The sequence below is a fragment of the Mobula hypostoma genome, chromosome 5, assembly GCF_963921235.1.
Source record: "Mobula hypostoma chromosome 5, sMobHyp1.1, whole genome shotgun sequence".
NCBI lineage: Eukaryota > Metazoa > Chordata > Chondrichthyes > Myliobatiformes > Myliobatidae > Mobula > Mobula hypostoma.
Window position 1 is genome coordinate 168,209,909 of NC_086101.1, and position 20,961 is coordinate 168,230,869.

The 20,961-nt window shown below is 41.8% G+C and overlaps 1 protein-coding gene across 5 annotated transcripts in view; it reads right to left on the reverse strand.

Annotated features, from left to right (window-relative positions):
* Positions 1-20,961, reverse strand: part of erbin (erbb2 interacting protein) — a 226,551-nt gene that overhangs the window by 46,856 nt on the left and 158,734 nt on the right. For all 5 annotated transcript variants that reach the window (XM_063049368.1, XM_063049369.1, XM_063049365.1 and 2 more), the window contains 4 exons: positions 18,013-18,085; positions 17,650-17,779; positions 12,675-12,790; positions 2,536-2,605 (listed from right to left, as the gene is read on the reverse strand). In XM_063049368.1, the coding sequence (XP_062905438.1) occupies positions 2,536-2,605; positions 12,675-12,790; positions 17,650-17,779; positions 18,013-18,085 (389 nt within the window). The remainder of the gene's footprint in view (positions 1-2,535; positions 2,606-12,674; positions 12,791-17,649; positions 17,780-18,012; positions 18,086-20,961) is intronic.

Below are 20,961 nucleotides of genomic sequence, written 5' to 3' on the forward strand. Positions count from 1 at the left end.
AACCAGAAATCTGAATCCCTGCCCCCGACAACAATCCATCAGCCACGCATTTATCCTCCACCTCACTCTATTCCTATCCTTATTGTCGTGTGCACAGGCAGCATTCCCGAGATCACTACCTGCTTCTCAACTTCCTTCCTAACCCCCTGTACTCTATTTTTTTTTCCCCCAGGACCTCCTCCCCTTTTCTACCCATGTCGTATCCTCTAAAATGATAACATCTTTGATAAAGACTGACTCACAGACCTCTGGTTTCCTCCTCCTGAAGTCAATAAATCAGCTCCTTGCTCTTACTGACTTTGACTAAGAGGTTGTTGTGACGGCACTACTCACCCAGATTTTCAGTCTCCGTCCTACATGCTGATTGATCACCACCTTTGATCTGGCCTAACAGTGGTGTCGTCAACAAACTTGAATATGGCATTGGAGCTATGCTTAGCCACATTGTTGTAAGTGTAAAATGAGTAGAGCAGGGGGCGAAGCACAGGGCCTTATGATGCATCTTGTACTGATGGAGATGGTGAAAGAGATGTTGCTAATCTGAACTGACTGGGGTCGGCAAGTGAGGAAGTAGAGGATCCAAATGCACAAGGTATTGAGGCCCGAGGTCTTGAAGCTTATCGATCAGCTTTCAGGGGAAGATAGTATCGAAAGCCAAGCTATAGCCGATAAAGAGCACACTGACGTATGCATCTTTGCTATCCAGATGTTCCAGGGTTGAGTGAAGAGCCAGTGAGATGGCATCTGTTAGGGACCCGTTGTACCGGTAGACAAATTGGAGCGGATCCAAGTTGCTTCTCAGGCAGGAGTCGATGAGTTCCATCATCAACCTCTCAAAACACTTCATCAGTGTGGATGTAAGTGCTGCTGGACGATAGTCCTTGAGACAGGTTACAACATTCCTCTTCGGCACCAGTATGACTGAAGCCTGCTTGAAGCAGGTGGGTACCTCAGACTGCTGAAGCAAGAGGATGACGATCTCAGTGAACACTCCACCCTGTTGATCAGCACAAGTCTTTAGTACTCGGCCAGGTAGACCATCGGCTCTAAACCTGTACAGCATATCAACTGGACTGAAAGAAAGAGAAGGACCAAGGATATCAAAATGAAATAAATAGCACGTAGGAACAGGAGATACCACAAATATATAATGTTGGCACACGCAAAGTGTAGAAAAAAAAATGTAGGGCTATATGAGAAGGAAGGGTCAGATTGATCTCAGAGTAGTTTAAAAGGCTGGCACAGCATCATGGGCTGAAGGATGTGTACTATAAACAAGGGTTGGAAGGGTTAAGACCAGGGAGCGAAGTTTGTATCTGCAGGGGGATAGCGGGGGTGTGGGTTTAAACAACGAGAGACCATACATCACATAAAAATCATTCACTCTTATCAAAAGGGATCAGACCTTAATAATCAGACCGTCAAAAATTACCTCCAACTCAAAAGTAAGTTGAAAAGATCAACCATCATAGGAAAAAGTGCAGTTTTCGGATGAACAATAATTGCCTTGCTGCAAAAGACAGGCCTTTAATCTAAATATGCACTGGGAAACATGACCCAGCAAGTTAGAAAAGTAACAAAGAGATTAATCAAATTGTGCCTCAGGGAAATTTAGGACAAAGCGTCATTATCAAAGCTGCCTTTCACCATGTTCTGTTGTTCCAGTGACTGAGGGAAAAATAACATCTGCAGACTCCCATGCAACACGAACAGCAGCTCAAGTGCACTGAAATCAAATGCTACAACTGACACCATTTTGTGAAGCAGTCAGATGCAGAGATAGCATTTTAGGTGAAACACACCAAGGGATCATGAATAAAGTTTTTTTTTGTTATTTTGTTTTAAATATTTAAAACACAGTGAGTAATATGTGGAATTCACAGCCTAAAGGGTTGGCTTTAAAGGGGAATTAAATTAGCTTTTGAAAGGGAATCATTTGCAGGGCTTTCATGAAAAAGTGGGGGGATGACTGTACTCGGAGCCTACATCAGCTCAGTAGGCCAAAAGTCTGTGCTGTAGCCGTTCTAAAACTGAAGTGCTGAGTTGTGGGCAAACTGCATCCCTGTCCAGTTTTGTCTGTAGAAAATTACAAGCACTTAACTGGAGGGCACGATATCATTCCAGATATTCTCTCGTCATCGGCAGAAGATACAAAGGCCTGACAACACAACATCACAAGGCTCAAGGATAGCTTCTATCCTGCTATTTTAAGACTACTGAATAGTCTCTTGTATGACAAAATGGAACCTTAACCTCACAATTCACCTTGTTATGGTCTGGCACCTTGTTCGTCATAGAGCACTACAGCACAGAAATTGTCTTATTCTAAGACCGCAGTGCACTTCCTCTAACAGCAACACTTTATTCTGCATTGTTACCGGTCTCCCTTGTACTACATCAATGAACTGATATGATGAAATGATCTATCTACTTGGCAGGCAGAGTTTTCCACTGTATCTCACTACACATGGCAATAATAAACCAATACCCATATCACATTCATAGCTTTACGATCTGGCTCGCTCAGTCACTTACTTGATTTTCAGATAGCCACATCGCTGTTAACTCATTCAATTTTGTGAAAGTAAATGGCAGATTCTTTAATCTAAGGAAACATAATCAAAATACAAAAAGTAAATTTAAAAAAATCTTAATTCACAAAATAAATTTATACACAATCACGTTTAGAGAAAATGCTATGCTGGATGTTAAAGGCACTAATGTTCAAGTCGATAAAATAAAGCAGCTATTAATATTTCAAATGCAGCTCTGACAAGACAGTCAAGAATAAATTAGCCTGACAAAAAAAAATTTTTTTTTTACAACAGTGACAGAGTATACAAAAATTATGGACTATTACAGGCAGCAAACTTGCATTCGTACAAAAAAAAAAATCGGTACCACAATTTTCCATAAGGTGTAGCTGCATAATCTGGGCCTACATCACAAAATAAGAGTTGAAGATAAATTGTGTTAATTTACTTTCTTTTCACAAAGTCTAACAGCAAATTTTCTTCTGCATCTTAAATAAGTTAGTAGAAAAAAATTATTCAGCAGGTCAGGCAATCTGTGGCGAGAAAGACGAGTAAAGTTTGAAGGTAATGATCTTTCAGCAGAACCTGGATTAGGGTACAGGCCAAGAGAAATGTTAACTCCATTTTTATTTCCAGCATTTGCAGTTTTTTTAAAAAATTTTCTTTCTCTAGAGATGACCAGTGACCTGCTATTTTCAGTTTTCTCAAATTTGAGAACACAAGTAACATTTGAAGGCTTTCAAAGGTTTAGAAACCACATCAATGGAAATAATATGATGGCAATGTTTTAATTTGTATCTCTTAAATCTTCAAGCATAGCAGAGGTCACATAAAAGTAAGCTTCTCCTTCTACTTGTGTTGATATTCAATGCAAACCCTTATGCTGAGTAGTCAAGCACATTCCAACAGCTACTAAGCAAATTAGGCATTGGAAGCAGTGACTGGTATTTTAATTGATTATTTCACTGAGTACACCCATTTAGTGTTTTAGCCTCACCCAACCCATTAATGGCCAACTCCAGTGCAATAGTCAGACTAAGTATCAGAACAGGAACTGCTTTGATATCATTTATCTTGATTTGCAAAATGTCTTTGACAAATAATAAATATATCAATGAATGATAAATTCACATTGATGATATAAAGTTTAAATCCAAATGTACAATTCGCAAATAGCACTAAATTGGGGAAAGGTAATTGACAGTCAGTACTGAGCAAAGTCCTAGAAACAGTAAGGACACAATAATGAAAATGTAAAATGGACAAATAGTTGTTAGAAGAGCTTCAATACTGGAATACATGCAATCAAAATTAATATACGATTCTTGGAAACTGCGCAACTGAACAAGAGTTGAGGCCAAAAGTATAAATACACAAATCACTGTTGACAAGTTGATAAGGTCATACAGAAACACTCAAGGGAAGAATAAAAAAAAATGGAGAATTCGAGCATTATTATTCAAACAAGGAGAAATCTGTGACATAATTATTCAAAGAAGATAAAAGGAACAGAAAGATTAAGGATGGCACCAGAATGTACAATTATACCCATCAGGAAAGAGGTTCGGTATTGGTTTGGGTCACTTCCTTCTGGCAGATATTAAGGAATGCCCTAAGAGAAGGTCTTTCTAAACTATGAGCAACACACATCAAATCCGCTGGTGAACGCAGCAGGCCAGGCAGCATCCCTTGGAAGAGGTACAGTCGACATTTTGGGCCGAGATCCTTCGTCAGGACTAACTGAAGGAAGAGCCAGTAAGAGATTTGAAAGTGGAGGGGGAGGGGGAGATCCAAAATGATAGGAGAAGACAGGAGGGGGAGGGATGGAGCCAACATCCATCCCTCCCCAGTGAATTTACAGGGAATATTTCTTAATGTGTTTAAAAAAAAACTTTTCAGCAATTTTTCTGGAGTACTGTATGTAGAAGACACTTGGCATTTTCTAACAATTTTGACCTCTTCAAATTCTCATGAAAGTTAATTGCATGCTTGTTTCTTAAATATGGCATTATCTTCCTGAATTTCTTTGAAAGGCCAATGCTTTGCAGTATGATGAGATGGGAGTATTGCTTCCATAGCTAATCTGTGTCAGCTCTGTCAAAGCCTGGCATAGTTTAGAAAGGTAATCACGAGGAATTCTGCAGATGCTGGAAATTCAAGCAACACACATCAAATTTGCTGGTGAACGCAGCAGGCCAGGCAGCATCTCTAGGAAGAGGTACAGTCGGCGTTTCGGGCCGAGACCCTTCGTCAGGACTAACTGAAGGAAGAGCTAGTAAGAGATTTGAAAGTGGAAGGGGGAGGGGGAGATCCAAAATGATCTATTCTTTTACTTTCTCCTTCTTACTTTTTAATTTACGTTATTTTTGTATTTTTTTTTTCTCATGGTAACATGTCGAAGCTGCACCCTCTCTAATATGCTGGTAGAGAGAGTTTTATTTGGGTTTTCTTTAGCGCTGGAAATGGTTACATCCCGACACACGGGACAGAAGCAAGGTCGCATTGTGTATTCCACGGACCAGCAAATTCCGGCTAGTTTAGCAAACAGAGCGGCAGACACCCCTGCTGAAATCTGGAGGAAAACACACAGAGAGGGATCACAAAGCTGAGGAAAGAGGACTGGGTCGAGACAACAGAGACTTTTGGAGAAGAGGAGTTCGGTGGGTAATACCGTTCCGGCTGACCGGAAGTGCACCAAGAGCGGTAAGCGTAAACGAGTTTCGTGCTTACTGATCTGGTTAACAACGGATGGTACAGTCCGGGGTATATTACGATCGAGGAACGTGTTTGCAGACTGGATATTGAACTTTTTACTGTTGGACTTCGGCCACATTCCACTGTGATACAACACTTGGCGGCACGGGAGGTCGTTCCTGCCTGTGGCCATCGAACGTGCAGCTCCTCCCGTGGAGGGTCAGACACCCTGAGCCAATAGACTGGTGCTGGACTTATTTTCCGTCTGGCATAGTTTTGCATTTTGTTGTTTGATTGTTGGGGTTTTTTGTATTGCTATATTTACGCTATTTATTTGCTATACTGCTCTATTCTTGGTTGGTGCGGCTGTAACAAAACCAAATTTCCCTCGGAATTAATAAAGTATATCTAAGTACATTAAGATCAAAAGACTCAATTGTAAAGTGTATTGCACTTAAGCGCAATAATAAATAGGTTAAAATTTTCTGAACACCAGCCTGCAAAATGAAAGGAAAACAAAAAAAATGTGGGAGTGTACCATTCAGTCCTTCTAGCCTGTTCGACCTTTTATTCCAATCAGGTTTCATCATCTCTCACTATCAATTTCTGCTTTCTGTCCAGAAGATTCCCTGCTTTGTGGAGCCAACTCTACTCTTAAACGTAATCAATCACTTGGCCTCTACAGCATTCCATGACAGCAGATTCCTTAAATTACTCCAAGTGAAGAAGTTTCTCCTTTGCCCCATATCTTTTGCCCGGATCACAGAGGTTGTGACACCACACTTTAGACCTCATCTGAGACAACACCTTCATACCCCACCTATATGACACTCAGAATTCATTTAATTTCAATGAGGTCCTCTCTCCTCTGTTTAAGCTCTACCGAATGCAAAACCTTGTTGGCCTAATCTCTCCCTACACAGCATTCCTGCCATCTCAGGAATCAGTTTTCTGAACCATTGCTTCATTTTCTCTCCTGGCAAGTAAATCCTTTATCAGCAGGGAGATCAGCACAACGCTCCATGGGTGGTCTCAATGTGGCCTTGTTTAATTGTATCAAGACAGTCTTCCTCCTGTACTCATATCCTCTTACAGGCTTCCTACTTTTTTTGAACTGCTCGAGTACGAGGACACCCATAAGTTTTGACCGTCAATGTTTCTCACAGTGTTTAATTAATAGTCTGCCTTTTCACTGACCAAAGTGATAAACTGTTTTATTCATTTCAATGGAGTCTCAGTAATATAACGCAAACAGGCCTTTTGGTCCAACTGGTCCCTGCCAACCTCAGCATCTCCCTGCTCGTCCCAGTTACCTGCGTTTGACCCAGGTCCCTCCAAGATCCTTCCCTCGATACACCAAGACAAACGCTTCTTAAATGCTGCAATTGTACCCATCTCGACCACTTCTTCTGGCATCTCATTCCAGGTACTCACTACCCTCTGTGTAAAGAAGCTATTCTCAGGCTTCTTCAAACCTCTGCCCTCTCACCTCGTATCTGTGTACTCTACTGTTGGACTCCGTAACCCTGGGGCAAAGACCATGACTGTCCTACTTTTTCCAGACACTTCATGATTTGATAAACTTCTGTGAAGTCGCACCTCCTACTCCTTCTGGGAGTAAAGATCCAACAGTGACAACATCGCGTTATATATCATGGTGTCCAGTCTAGGCGGCATCCTTATAAATCTTTTCTGCACCCTCTTCAGCTTGACAATGTCTTTCCTGAAACAGGGAGGCTAGAAATGTACACAATATACCAAGCAAGTTTTTACTCGAGCATCGGAGTAATGGACTGTGGAAACAGGCCCTTCAGCCCAAGGGATTCATCCTAACCATGGCACCCTCCCTGCTCGTCCCAGTTACCCAGTTCAGCCCTTAAAGCTCCAAGCTTTCATCCAGCCTTTCAATTTGTTTAAGCTGCACTATAGTCTCTTTATTCAAGATCTTAATACCACACAGAACTGTGCCATCAGTGAACTTTGAAACTTCACTGTTGGTTCTGTTGTGCAAATCATGTTTCTGCTTTATGAATAACTGAAGCCCAAACACATAACTGCCACTGTGTAAAATGCCCAATTGTTCCCATTTTGTTTCCTGTCAGTCAACCTATTATTAATCCATGCTGAAATATTACCTGCAACGTCATGCATTTTAATTTAGCACACCCTTTTACATAGGACTTTATCAAAGACTTCCTGAAAAATCCAAGTACAGCACATTTACCAGTTATTCTACCCGTTTCATTTTCATAATCCTCAAACACCAACTCTCTTTCTTAAATCTACAATATTTTGCCTTATTTTTCAAGTGCTCTTCTATCTTAAGCCTTAAATTCTCTCTGCTTCATTCAGGCTCCCACCTGTTTTAACACCACTATCTCCCCGTTTCCGAAGAAAAACAAGATAATGTGCCTTAATGACTACCGCTTGGTGGCTCTGACATCCATGAAAGGAAGGACTGGTCAGAGCAGGGATCTCCTCCTTTCTCCCAGACAACCAGAACCCACTGCAATTCGCCTACCTCAAAACAGATCCATGCCAATGTGTGGGAGCCACAGTGACTGGGGCTGAGTCTGGTGCTGCAGCTCAGAAGAGCAGAGGGGTGAAGAGGACTGCAGTGTTGATTGGAGACTCCTTAATCAGAGGAACAGAGACGAGGTTCTGTGGATGTTACGGGGCCGTCTGGATGGTATGTTGCCTCCCTGGTGCCAGGATCAGAGATAGCTTGGATCACGTCCATGGCATTCTCAAGAGCAAGGGTGAGCAGCATCAATGGTACATATCGGCACCAATGACACAAGTAGACCAGGTGAGAAGGTCATGAAGCAATTTCAGGGAGCTAGGTAGAAAGCTGAGAAACAGAATGCCCACGATAGTAATCTCTGGATTGCTGCCTTTGCCATGTGCCAGTGAGGGTAGAATTAGGATGATCTGCCAGGTAAATGCATGGCTGAGGAAGTGATGTAAGGGACAGGTGTTTAGATTTATGGATCATAGGGATCTCTTCAGGGGAAGGTACTGTATGACATGTACAAAAGGGACAGGTTACACCAGAACCCAAGGGGATCCAGTATCCTTGCAGACAGGTTGGCTGGAGTTTTCTGGGCAAGTTTAAACTAATTTGGCAGGGTATGGGAACTGGAGTGATAATGCTGAATGATTGATTAGGTAGTTGGTTTACAAACAGAGGCAATGTGTAATAAGACTCCTGGCAAGGAGAGACTGATGACAGGGCAACATTGCAGTCAACAGGATGAGTTGCAACATAAAAGGCAGAGAAAAATCAAAAGGTGTGAATACAGGACTAAAGGTGTTATATTTGAATGTGCGTAGTATGTGGAATAAGGTTGATAAACTTGTAGCACAGTTACAGGTTGGCAAGCATGATGTTGTAGGCATCACTGAATCATAGCTGAAAGAAGATTATAGCTGTGAGTTTAATGTCCGAGATACACATTTAATCAAAACGCCAGGCAGGAAGGCAGAGAGGGGTAGTGTGACTCGGTTGGTAAAAAAATGAAATTAAATCATTAGAAAGAGATGACATAGGGTCAGAAGGGGCTGAATCATTTTGGATAGAGCTAAGGAAATGCAAGGGATGCCAACAGTTTCTTCAGAAACAAAGTGTAAAAGAGAGGCAAAAGTGGATGTCAGACTGTTAGAAAACAATGCTGGAGAGGCAGTAGTGGGTGACAAGGAAATGGCAGATGAACTGAATAAGTATTTTGCATCAGTCTTCACTGTGGAAGACACTAACAGTATGGTGGAAGTTCCAGGTGTCAGAAGTCAAGAAGTTACCATAACTAGGGAGAATGTTCTTGGGAAACAAAGGTCTGAAGGTAGATGGTGTATACCCCTGAGTTCTGAAAGAGCTGGCTGAAGAGACTGTGGAGGCATTAGTTATCATCCTTCAAGAATCACTAAACTTTGAAATGGTTCCGGAAGACTGGAAAATTGCAAATGTCATGGGAGAGAGGCAGGAAGGAAATTAGAGGCCAATTAGTCTGACCTCAGTGGCTGGGAAGATATTGGAGTCTATTATGGATGAGGTCTCAGGGACCTTGGAGGCACATAATAGGCCATAATCAGCATGGTTTCCTCAAGGAAAAATCTTGCATGATAAATCTGATAAAATTTTTGAAGTAGTAACAGGCAGGATACACAAAGAGAATTGATTCCCTAAAGGTTAATTTGCAGGTTGAGTCTATGGTAAGGAAGGCAAATGTGATGTTAACTTTAATTTCAAGAAGACTAGAATATAAAAGCAAGGACGTAATGTAATGTTGAGACTTTATAAAGCACCAGTGAAGCCTCACTTAGTGCAGGGGTCCCCAACCTTTTTTGCACTGCGGACCGGTTTAATATTGACAATATTCTTGCGGACCGGCTGACCGGGGTGGGGGGGGGGGCGTGGGGGTAGGGTTGCCAACAGACAAGAGTAGCAGTCAAATGCGTTGTTTACCCAGAAAGACTACAATGGCCATGAAGCCTTGCGCGGGCACCAGTGCGCATGCGCATCGTGACCTGCTGATTCCCGCCCCGCCCGCCCAGCAAATCCTTTTTGGCGATTCTGTTCGGGGGGGGGGCGGGTGGGTGTTAATCACTACTGGAATATAGGCGATAAGTGGATAATACACTCAATTTTGTTTCTAAAAGGGTTTATCGAACAAATTTAATATTAAACAGCGCATATTTTCCTCGCATGAATACAGTGATAAGTCAATTATCAGGGGAGGACAGGGGAGCTTGAAGTGTTGAACGAACTTCCAGTAGAAGTGGTAGAGGCAGGTTCCATATTATCATTTAAAGAAAAATTGGATAGTTATATAGACAGGATAGGAATGGAAGGTTATGGGCTGCGTGCAGGTCGGCGGGACTAGGTGAGAATAGCGTTCGGCATGGACTAGAAGGGCATAGAAGGCCTGTTTCCGTGCTGTAATTGTTATAGGGTCACTTATAAGTTGATAGCATCATAACATTTGGATATTAAACACACAGCACATATTTCCCCCGTATGAACATATAAAATCACTGCAACACACCAATATCGCTGAATCAGTGGGAGCCCTGGGCTTGTTTCCCTGCAACAACATGGTCCTATCGAGGGGTGATGGGAAACAGCGATACTCAAAGGGGGTTCCTTACGTCCAGTCTATTCTGCAGTTTAGTTTTCGTTGCATTCATTGCAGAAAACTCCGCTTCACAGAAAAATGTTGGAAATGAAAGCAACGTTTTCAGTGCTTTCGTGGCTGTCTCAGGATATTTAGCCTTGACTTTGATCCAAAATGCCGACAGAGATGTGATATCAAACATACTTTTCAGCCCGCCGTCATTTGCAAGCTCGAGGAGTTGATCTCCTTCCCACCCTGACACGGATGACGCGCGGGTCACGACCTCGCATGCTTAATGGCTGATCAGTGGCCGTGACAGGGAATGAGGAAAGGTGCAGCTGACTCATATTGCCAAATCATATCGCTTCCTCGCGGCCTGGTAGCGCATGCTCTGTGGCCCGGTGGTTGGGGTCAGCTGACTTAGAGTATTGAGAACAGTTTTGGTCCCCATATCTTAAGTAGATGTTGGATTTTCAGAAGGCCTTTGATAAGATGCCATACGAGGCTGCTGAACAAGCGATGAGCCCATGGGATTACAGGTAAGATTCTAGCAAGGATAAACACTGGCTGATCAGCAGGAGGCAAAGAGTGGGAATAAAGGGAGTCTTTTCAGGTTGGCTCTCTGAGACTAGTGATGCTCCATGGGGGATCTGTGTTGGGACCAATTCTTTTTAGCTCACACGTCAATGATTTGGAATTGATAGCTTTGCTGCAAAGTCTACAGAGAATATGAAGATAGATGGAGGGGCGGGTAGTTGTGAGGAAAGAGAGGTTACCGAAGGATTTGGACAGATCAGGAAAATCAGCAAAGAAATGGCAAATAGAACAAATAGAATACAGTGTCGGGAAGTGCATGATCATGCACTTTGGTGGAAGAAATGAAAGGGTTTACTATTTTCAAAATGGAGAGAAAATACAAAAATCTGAGGCACGAAGGGATATGGGAGCCCTCATGCAGGATTCCCTCAAGGTTAATTTGCAGATGGAGTCTGTGGTGAAGGCAGCAAATGTGATGTTAGCACTCATTTCAAGAAGACTAGAATATAAAGGCAAGGATGTAATGTTGAGACTTTTGTAGGGTATTGTGAGCAGCTTTGCATCCCTCATCTTAGAAAGGATGTGCTGAAACTGAAAAGGTTCATGAAAATGATTCCAGGATTGAATGGCTTGTCATATGAAGGGTGCTTGATGGCTCTGGGCTTGTTTTGATTGCAATTCAGAAGAATGCAGATGATCTAACTGAAACCTATCGAAAGGTTGAAACCTTGAAAGGATGTGGAGGGATGTTTCCTAGGGTAGGAGTGTCCAAGACCAGAGTACACAGCCTCAGAATAGAAGGGTGTCCTTTTAAAATGGAGATGAGGAATTTCTTTTGCCAGTGAGTGACAAATCTGTGGAATTCTTTGCTACAGGCAGCTGTGGAGGCCAAAACTTTATGTATATATAAGGTAAAGGTTGATAAATTCTTGATTAATCAGGACGTGAAGGGATATGGCGAGAAGGCAGGTGATTAGGGCTGAGGGGATAATTGGGTCAGCCATGATGAAATGATGAGCAGACTTGATGGGCCAAATGGCCTGATTCTGCTCCTATATCTTATGCTCATAATGGCTCTGTATGGTAATCGCCTTGCCCATTGCTGCAAAAAACTAGAGTTGTGTACACCGGTCAGCAGATCACTGAAAACAGCTCCCGCTCCATGGGCGCTAACTATGCTCTTCAGTACCTCAGTAATCAGCCAGCATCGTCAAGACTTTCTCTTTTCTCCCCCTTTCCATTGGGCAGAAGTTGTAAAAGCCCGAAAGCACATACTACCAAGCTCAAGAACAGCTTCTATCCCACTGTTCTGAGACAATTAGACAGATCTCTCGCACTCCAAGGTGGACTCTCAACTTCAATTCACCTCATTATGATTTTGCACCTTGTTGTCTACAGCACCTGCCCTGAATTTCTCAGGAACTGCAACACTTTATCCTGCACTACTATTGCTTTACCTTCAACTAGTTCAAGGCACTGTTGCAATGAATTAATCTGAATGAACATGCAAGGCACGTTTTCCCACTATATTTCAGTACACGACAGTAATAAACCAAATTACTAATTCCTAGAATGTTTCCCCATCGCATGACAACTTCTCTGAAAATGCTTATTTTCTCCCTCCTTTTTAAAAATAGTTAACTGCCTCCCACCAGTTTACTGTCAACTGTAAACTTAGAATTGTTTGAATCCAAACTCTGGAATTATAGATTAATCTCTGTTATTTTCAAATTCTACAATGGTTACAAATATTTCAATATCTGTATTTATTTTAAAATTTCATTTCTGAAATACTAACCGGTTGTCACTGAGATTAATAACTTTCAATTTCTGCATCTCTCCCATTTCCTCGGGCAAATACTCCAACTTGTTGGAATGCAGGAACAGTACAGTCACATTCTTGCAGTTACCAATCTGAAATAAATCAAATTGTCTCAATGAGACATTTATTTACAACAGCATAAACTAATGCACTAACATTTTATCAGGACAAGGAGAGACTGGGATGAATCATCGTACAAGTCATAACAGTTATAAAATTCTCCTGCAACTGGTGTGGCACAGTACTACAGCACCAAGGTTGAGTGATGAGGAGTATTTCAGGGAAAGAAATCATCCAACAAACACATCACCGGTACTACGATGCCAGAGCTCGATTCAATAGCACATAGAAACATAGAAAATAGGTTCAGGAGTAGGCCATTCAGCCCTTCCAGCCTGCACCGCCATTCAGTATGATCATGGCTGATCATCCTACTCAGAACCCTGTACCTGCCTTCTCTCCATACCCCCTGATCCCTTTAGCCACAAGGGCCATATCTAACTCCCTCTTAAATATAGCCAACGAACTGGCCTCAACTGTTTCCTGTGGCAGAGAATTCCACAGATTCACCACTCTCTGTGTGGAGAAGTTTTTCCTCATCTCGGTCCTAAAAGGCTTCCCCTTTATCCTTAAACTGTGACCCCTCATTCTGGACTTCCCCAACATCGGGAACAATCCTCCTGCATCCAGCCTGCCAATCCCTTTAGAATTTTATACGTTTCAATAAGATCCCCCCTCAATCTTCTAAATTCCAGCGAGTATAAGCCTAACCGATCCAGTCTTTCATCATATGAAAGTCCTGCCATCCCAGGAATCAATCTGGTGAACCTTCTTTGTACTCCCTCTATGGCAAGGATGTCTTTCCTCAGATTAGGGGACCACAACTGCACACAATACTCCAGGTGTGGTCTCACCAAGGCCTTGTACAACTGCAGTAGTACCTCCCTGTTCCTGTACTCGAATCCTCTTGCTATGAATGCCAGCATACCATTCACTTTTTTCACCATCTGCTGTACCTGCATGCCCACTTTCAATGACTGGTGTACAATGAACCCGGGTCTCATTGCACCTCCCCTTTTCCTAAGCGGCCACCATTCAGATAATAATCTGTTTTCCTGTTCTTGCCCACCAAAGTGGATAACTTCACATTTATCCACATTAAATTGCATCTGCCATGAACTTGCCCACTCACCTAACCTATCTAAGTCACCCTGCATCCTCCTCACAGCTTACACTGCTGTCCAGCTTCCTGTCATCCGCAAACTTGGAGATGCTGCATTTAATTCCCTCATCTAAGTCATTAATATATATTGTAAACAACTGGGGTCCCAGCACTGAGCCTTGTGGTACCCCACTCGTCACTGCCTGCCATTCTGAAAAGGTCCCGTTTATTCCCACTCTTTGCTTCCTGTCTGCCAACCAATTCTCTATCCACATCAATACCTTATCCCCAATACCGTGTGCTTTAAGTTTGCACACTAATCTCCTGTGTGGGACCTTGTCAAAAGCCTTTTGAAAATCCAAATATACCACATCCACTGGTTCTCCCCTATCCACTCTACTACTTACATCCCCAAAAAATTCTATGAGATTCGTCAAACATGATTTTCCTTTCACAAATCCATGCTGACTTTGTCCGATGATTTCACTGCTTTCCAAATGTGCTGTTATCACATCTTTGATAACCGACTCTAGCAGTTTCCCCACAACCGATGTTAGGCTTACTGGTCTATAATTCCCTGGTTTCTCTCTCCCTCCTTTTTTAAAAAGCGGGGTTACATTAGCCACCCTCCAATCCTCAGGAACTAATCCAGAATCTAGAGAGTTTTGAAAAATTATCACTAATGCATCCACCATTTCTTGGGCTACTTCCTTAAGCACTCTGGGATGCAGACCATCTGGCCCTGGGGATTTATCTGCCTTTAATCCCTTCAATTTACCTAACACCACTTCCCTACTAACATGTATTTCCCTCAGTTCCTCCATCTCACTAGACCCCTATTATTTCCAGAAGATTATTTATGCCCTCCTTAGTGAAGACAGAACCAAAGTGGTTATTCAATTGGTCTGCCATGTCCTTGTTCCCCATGATCAATTCACCTGTTTCTGTCTGTAGGGGACCTGCATTTGTCTTAACCGATCTTTTTCTTTTCACATATCTATAAAAGCTTTTACAGTCAGTTTTTATGTTCCCTGCCAGCTCACTCACATAATCTTTTTTCCCTTTCCTAATTAAGCCCTTTGTCCTCCTCTGCTGGACTCTGAATTTCTCCCAGTCCTCAGGTGTGCCGCTTTTTCTGGCTAATTTGTATGTTTCTTCTTTGGAATTGATACTATCCCTAATTTCCCTTGTCAGCCACGGGTGCACTACTTTCTCTGGTTTATTCTTTTGCCAAACTGGGATGAACAATTGTTGTAGTTCATCCATGCGATCTTTAAATGCCTGCCATTGCATATCCACCGTCAACCCTTTAAGCATCATTTGCCAGTCTATCTTAGCTAATTCATGTCTCATACCTTCAAAGTTACCCCTCTTTAAGTTCAGAACCTTTGTTTCTGAATTAACTATGTCACTCTCCATCTTAATGAAGAATTCCACCATATTATGGGCACTCTTACCCAAGGGGCCTTGCATGACAAGATTGCTAACTAACCCTTCCTCATTGCTCAATACCCAGTCTAGAATGGCCTGCTTTCTAGTTGGTTCCTTGACATGTTGGTTCACAAAATCATATCGCATACATTCCAAGAAATCCTCTTCCTTAGCACCCTTACCAATCTGGTTCACCCAATCTATATGTAGATTGAAGTCACCCATTATAACTGCTGTTCCTTTATTGCACGCATTTCTAATTTCCTATTTAATGCCATCCTCAACCTCACTACTATTGTTAGGTGGCCTGTACACAACTCCCATCAGCGTTTTCTGCCCCTTAGTGTTATGCAGCTCTACCCACATCGATTCCACATCCTCCTGGCTAATGTCCTTCATTTCTATTGCATTAATCTCCTCTCTAACCAGCAATGCCACCCCACCTCCTTTTCTTTCATGTCTATCCCTCCATAACAGCTCCAGCAACACTTGAGTTGTAGTGGTAGAATCCCAAGTCACAGGCCAAGTTTATTACAAATTTCTATTTATTTAATCTTCATGCAATTCAAGCTCAGCCGAATTCGGGTACAGAATACACCATCTTTCATTTGCCCAAACTAATCTGCTTAGAGGTGATTTTCATTCAGGTACAAGAACAGACCACTCATATATTAGAAGTCATGAAGGTCTGTCCCATCATCATAACAACAGCCTTGCAAACCAAAAACAAAATGAGTTTTCAACATTTTGGTGTCCAATATAAAGCTAACATTTGCCCTGATGAACTTGATGTTAACTTACCAGCTATCACCTGTGAAATTCTTAATTCCATTAACCTCAATAAACAGCTTTAGGATTAGCTTTGCAATTTCCACTTGGAAACACAAATGCTGTGGTAGTGACTGAGAAGACCAAGTTTGCAATGGAAGCAGAGATTATATATTTTACTTGGGGCCATGGACAAACTTTGAACAAGACCTGATAGAATTATGGAAAATAGGTACCGAAGATTCCTTTGCCCCCCACCCCAACGTGGAAATTTCAAACACTAGATCATAAGTTTAAAGATGGGGTAGGGGTGGGGAGGTCAACATACCATTTGCCTGTGACTCAACACCACCTATGACAAAGCAGCTTACTCGATAGGCACCTGAACTGCTCCAGCATTCACCTTTCACCAGTGTGCAGTGACTGAACAGAACTCCCTGCACAATACAGTTCCTTGCTTTACTCGTTCCAGCAACACCCCCAGCATTGATGAACTCTACCACCACAAAAACCATCTCAATCAGTCAGATCACCAGCACCTTCAGATTCCCACCCAAGGCATACGCCACTGGAGAGAGATATGTTGATCATTTACTATTGAGATTAGATTGCTCGACTCAACAGCACTGTGAAGGGACCTTCACCAGGAGAACCGCAGCAAGCCAATCCAAGGAGTCATCATCATTTTGCCAAGGACCAGTTCAGGATGGGCAATAAATGTTACTACTTGAAGGTCCAAAAATGAACAATTTACAAGCTGATGTAAAAAGATGAATCGATCAACAAATCCTTAACCTGAACATCCCTCTTTGTCTAAAAGTTGATACATGTAGATACTCCAGCAAGTATTATTGATAGGACAACAAATAACTTGACTGCCAAATTTAACCATCCATTTTAAAAAAAATTTAAAGATACAATGCAGAACAGGCCCTTTCAGCGCTTTGAGCCTCTTCGCTCAGTAACCCACCTATTTAACCCTAGCCTAATCACAGGCCAAGTTATAATGACCAATTAACCTACTAACCAGTATATCCTCGGACTGTGAGAGAAAACCCACAAGCAGTCACAGGGAGGACGTACAAGCTTCCTTCTATAGGATGCTGGAATTGAACTCTGAGCTCCAACACCCTGAGTTGTAATAGCATCGCGTTAACCACTTCACCACCGTGGCATCCAAATCAGAACACCCTGCCCCCTCAGAGATAAATAGCCATGTTATTAACCCTTCCCATATCTCAATATTGGCCATACTTTTAGCCACTCACCACTTTCATCTGCTCTGCAGTTTACCACCAATTTACAACTACAAAACTAATTCTATATCCTACAAATTACAACTGACTACTTTGAAAATCTGGGTTATTTCAGTTCAAAACAAGCTCCAGCAAACACCCAATATTAAAGATAATGGACATTAAGGTTGAAAACTTTCAGTTTAGATTCTGAAGTATACGGTTTAAAATAGAACACTGGCAAGGAACAGCATATCTGATTATAAACAAGTACTTACAATAACAGTATATCTCATAACAATTACCAAAACTATGACTTAGTACCAACAAAAATTAAACACGATTAACAATTCACCTCTGATGGAAGATCTGTAATGAAATTATGATCTGCAGCAAGTGTTCTTTGATTCTGTAACTGCCCAATTGTAGGAGGTAGAGCTTCGATTTCATTAAAACTGAAATCAAATTCTTCTAAACAGGACAGCCTATACAAACACAAATAAACAAATGATTGCATAACCAACACTTCACTGTTTCACACACTTACCAAAACATTCCACCATGGACAGGAACCACAGTCAAGATAAATAGCCAAAAGATTCTTCTGACAAGAAACATAACCAACCAAGTTTAAAGGGCTTACAAAATAATTTTCTCCAAGTTTTGGCTGCTCACAAGTTACAGCTCTTTAATTGGAAGATCTATCCCAAGTACTTACCCTCCAATAGAGTCTGGCAAACTTATTAATTGGTTTTCATCCACTTTAAGTGTAGTGAGCTTTTTAAGGGAACCTGAAATATAGATAATGAACAATTATAATTATATTGAATTGGTTCTTAAGAATTGTAGGTCAAATGTACAGGATGATTGAAGTTAAGAATACAAGGTTAATGGTTGGCACAACCTCTCAAACCCAATCTGCCGTTCAGTCAGCTCAAATCCAATCTGATTTTTAACTCCATCTTCTTGCTTGATCTCCATAATCCCCTTGCCAAAAAATCTCTCGAATATTTAACTACTACAATTATCTGGGGTTGCAGAGAACTGTAACCCAGTGAAATGAAAGTTCTACTCTGAATCTTTACTCTGAAACTACGGCCTGCTTCAAGATTCCCCTAACAGGTCAAACACCCCCTTGGCATTTGCCATGCAAGCTCACTCAGTGGTATATGTTTGGCATAATCACCCCCTAATTCTTCTGAACACTGAGCTCTGGCGCAACCAGTTCCACTGTTCAATTTAAAACAATACTTCTCACACAAATATAAAATTAAGAATTATTGTAAAAATCAAAAATTAAAATATAAACAAATATAAAAATACAAAAAATTTTAAGTTGGTGGTTCCACAGAAGTAGTTTCTTCCATCATATTGCAATGCAGAAGTCAGCAATGAGCCACAGGGCATTCTACTAAAAGGTAAAAAAGTATAATTTGTTTTTCAAAGTGAGTTATTGTATGCAAGATCAATAGTATAATATGAAGTATCTTTTTTTGACATTCACTCAGTTTTAGGTTTATAACTGGCTCAGAGTTTATGGTTAAAAATGCGGCTTTTAGCTCTCATTATAACCGAAAATGATGAGGAACAAATTCAACATGAAGAATTGAAAGCAGAAATCGCTAAGTTGTTCCTTGATTTGCCCTACTCCTCTGCAAGTTTTGCTACCTCAATTCTTTGCTGAGACCGGGTATGAAAAACAAGGGCAGGAAGGAAGTCATGTACTGACACAAGTTCCCACTAATTTAGCAAGGTTCACTTTACCCATTTCAGTTGTAAAAAGCGATCTATTAAAAGTGCAATTAAATCACTTCAGCACTGAAACTTTGCCCTGTATATCTGCAGCCTCACCAGTTATAAGTATTAATTAGCTTTGAGAAAATATAAAGTTAAAATCTAATGCTTGCTCCCCCCCTCATTAACTATTTCACCCTAATTTTCATTTCTCTATTATGCTCTCTGCATTCAAGTTCAGAAACTACTAACTACTTTCTCATCCAGTTCTTGGCTGAGAATGAAAACAGGAATTCATTAATCTATGCAAACACGAGGAATTCTACAGATGCTGGAAATTCAATCAACACACATCAAAGTGGCTGGTGAACGCAGCAGGCCAGGCAGCATCTCTAGGAAGAGGTACAGTCGTTTCGGGCCGAGACCCTTCGTCAGGACTAACTGAAAGAAGAGTTAGTAAGAGATTTGAAAGTGGGAGTGGGAGGGGGAGATCCAAAATGATAGGAGAAGACAGGAGGGGGAGGGATGGAGCCAAGAGCTGGACAGGTGATTGGCAAAAGGGATATGAGAGGATCATGGGACAGGAGGCAGGGCCTCATTCTGGATCTCCCCCTCCCCCTCTCAAATCTCTTACTAGCTCTTCTTTCAGTTAGTCCTGACGAAGAGTCTCGGTCTGAAACGTCGACTGTACCTTTTCCCAGAGATGCTGCCTGGCCTGCTGCGTTCACCAGCAACTTTGATGTGTGTTGCTATTCATTAATCTAACTGGTTTATTTGTTGCTTCATCAGAATTCAGAATCAGATTTATTATCACTGGCATGTGTCATGGAATTTGTTAACTTAGCAGCAGCGGTTCAATGCAATACATAATATAGAAGAAAAAATAAAATAATAATAAATCAATTACAGTGTATGTATATTGAATGGATTAAAAATCGTGCAAAAAAGGGAAATAACATTTAAAGAAAAAAGTGAGGCAGTGTTCAAGGGTTCAGAGTGCATTTAGGAATTGGATGGCAGAGGGGAATAAGCTGTTCCTGACTCGCTGAGTGTGAGCCTTCAGGCTTCTGTACCTCCTACCTGATGGTAACAGTGAGAAAAGGACATGCCCTGGGTGCTGGAGGTTCTTAATAATGGACGCTGCCTTTCTGAGACACTGCTCCTTGAAGATGTCCTGGGTACTTCGTAGGCTAGTACCAAAGACGGAGCTGACTAGATTTACAACTCTCTGCAGCTTCTTTCGTCCTGTGCAGTAGCCACTCCCGCCACCCCCCACCCCCCCAATACCAGACAGTGATGCAGCCTGTCAGAATGCCCTCCACGGTACAACTATAGAAGCATCTGAGTGTATTTGTTGACATGCCAAATCTCTTCAGACTCCTAATGAAGTATAGATGCTGTCTTGTCTTCTTTATAACTGCATCGATATGTTGGGACCAGGTTAGATCCTCAGAGATTCTAATGCCCATGAACTTGAAACTGCTCACTCTCTCCACTTCTGAACCCTCTGAGGATCGGTACATGTTCCTTTATCTTTCCCTTCCTGAAGTCCACAATCAGCTCATTCATCTTACTGACATTGAATGCCAGGTTGTTGCTGCGACACTATTCCACTAGTTGGCATATCTCACTCCTGTACGCCCTTTCTTCTCCGTCTGAGATTCTACCAACAATGGTTGTATCGTCAGCAAATTTGTAGATGGTATTTGAGCTATGCCTAGCCACACAGTCATGGGTATAGAGAGAGTAGAGCAGTGGGCTAAGCACACACCTCTGAGGTGCACCAGTGTTGATCGTCAGCGAGGAGGAGATGTTATCCCCAATCCACATAGATTGTGGTCTTCCAGTTGGGAAGTCAAGGATCCTGTAACTTCTCAATCAGGATTGTGGGAATGATGGTATTAAATGCTGAAGTACAGTCGATGAACAGCAT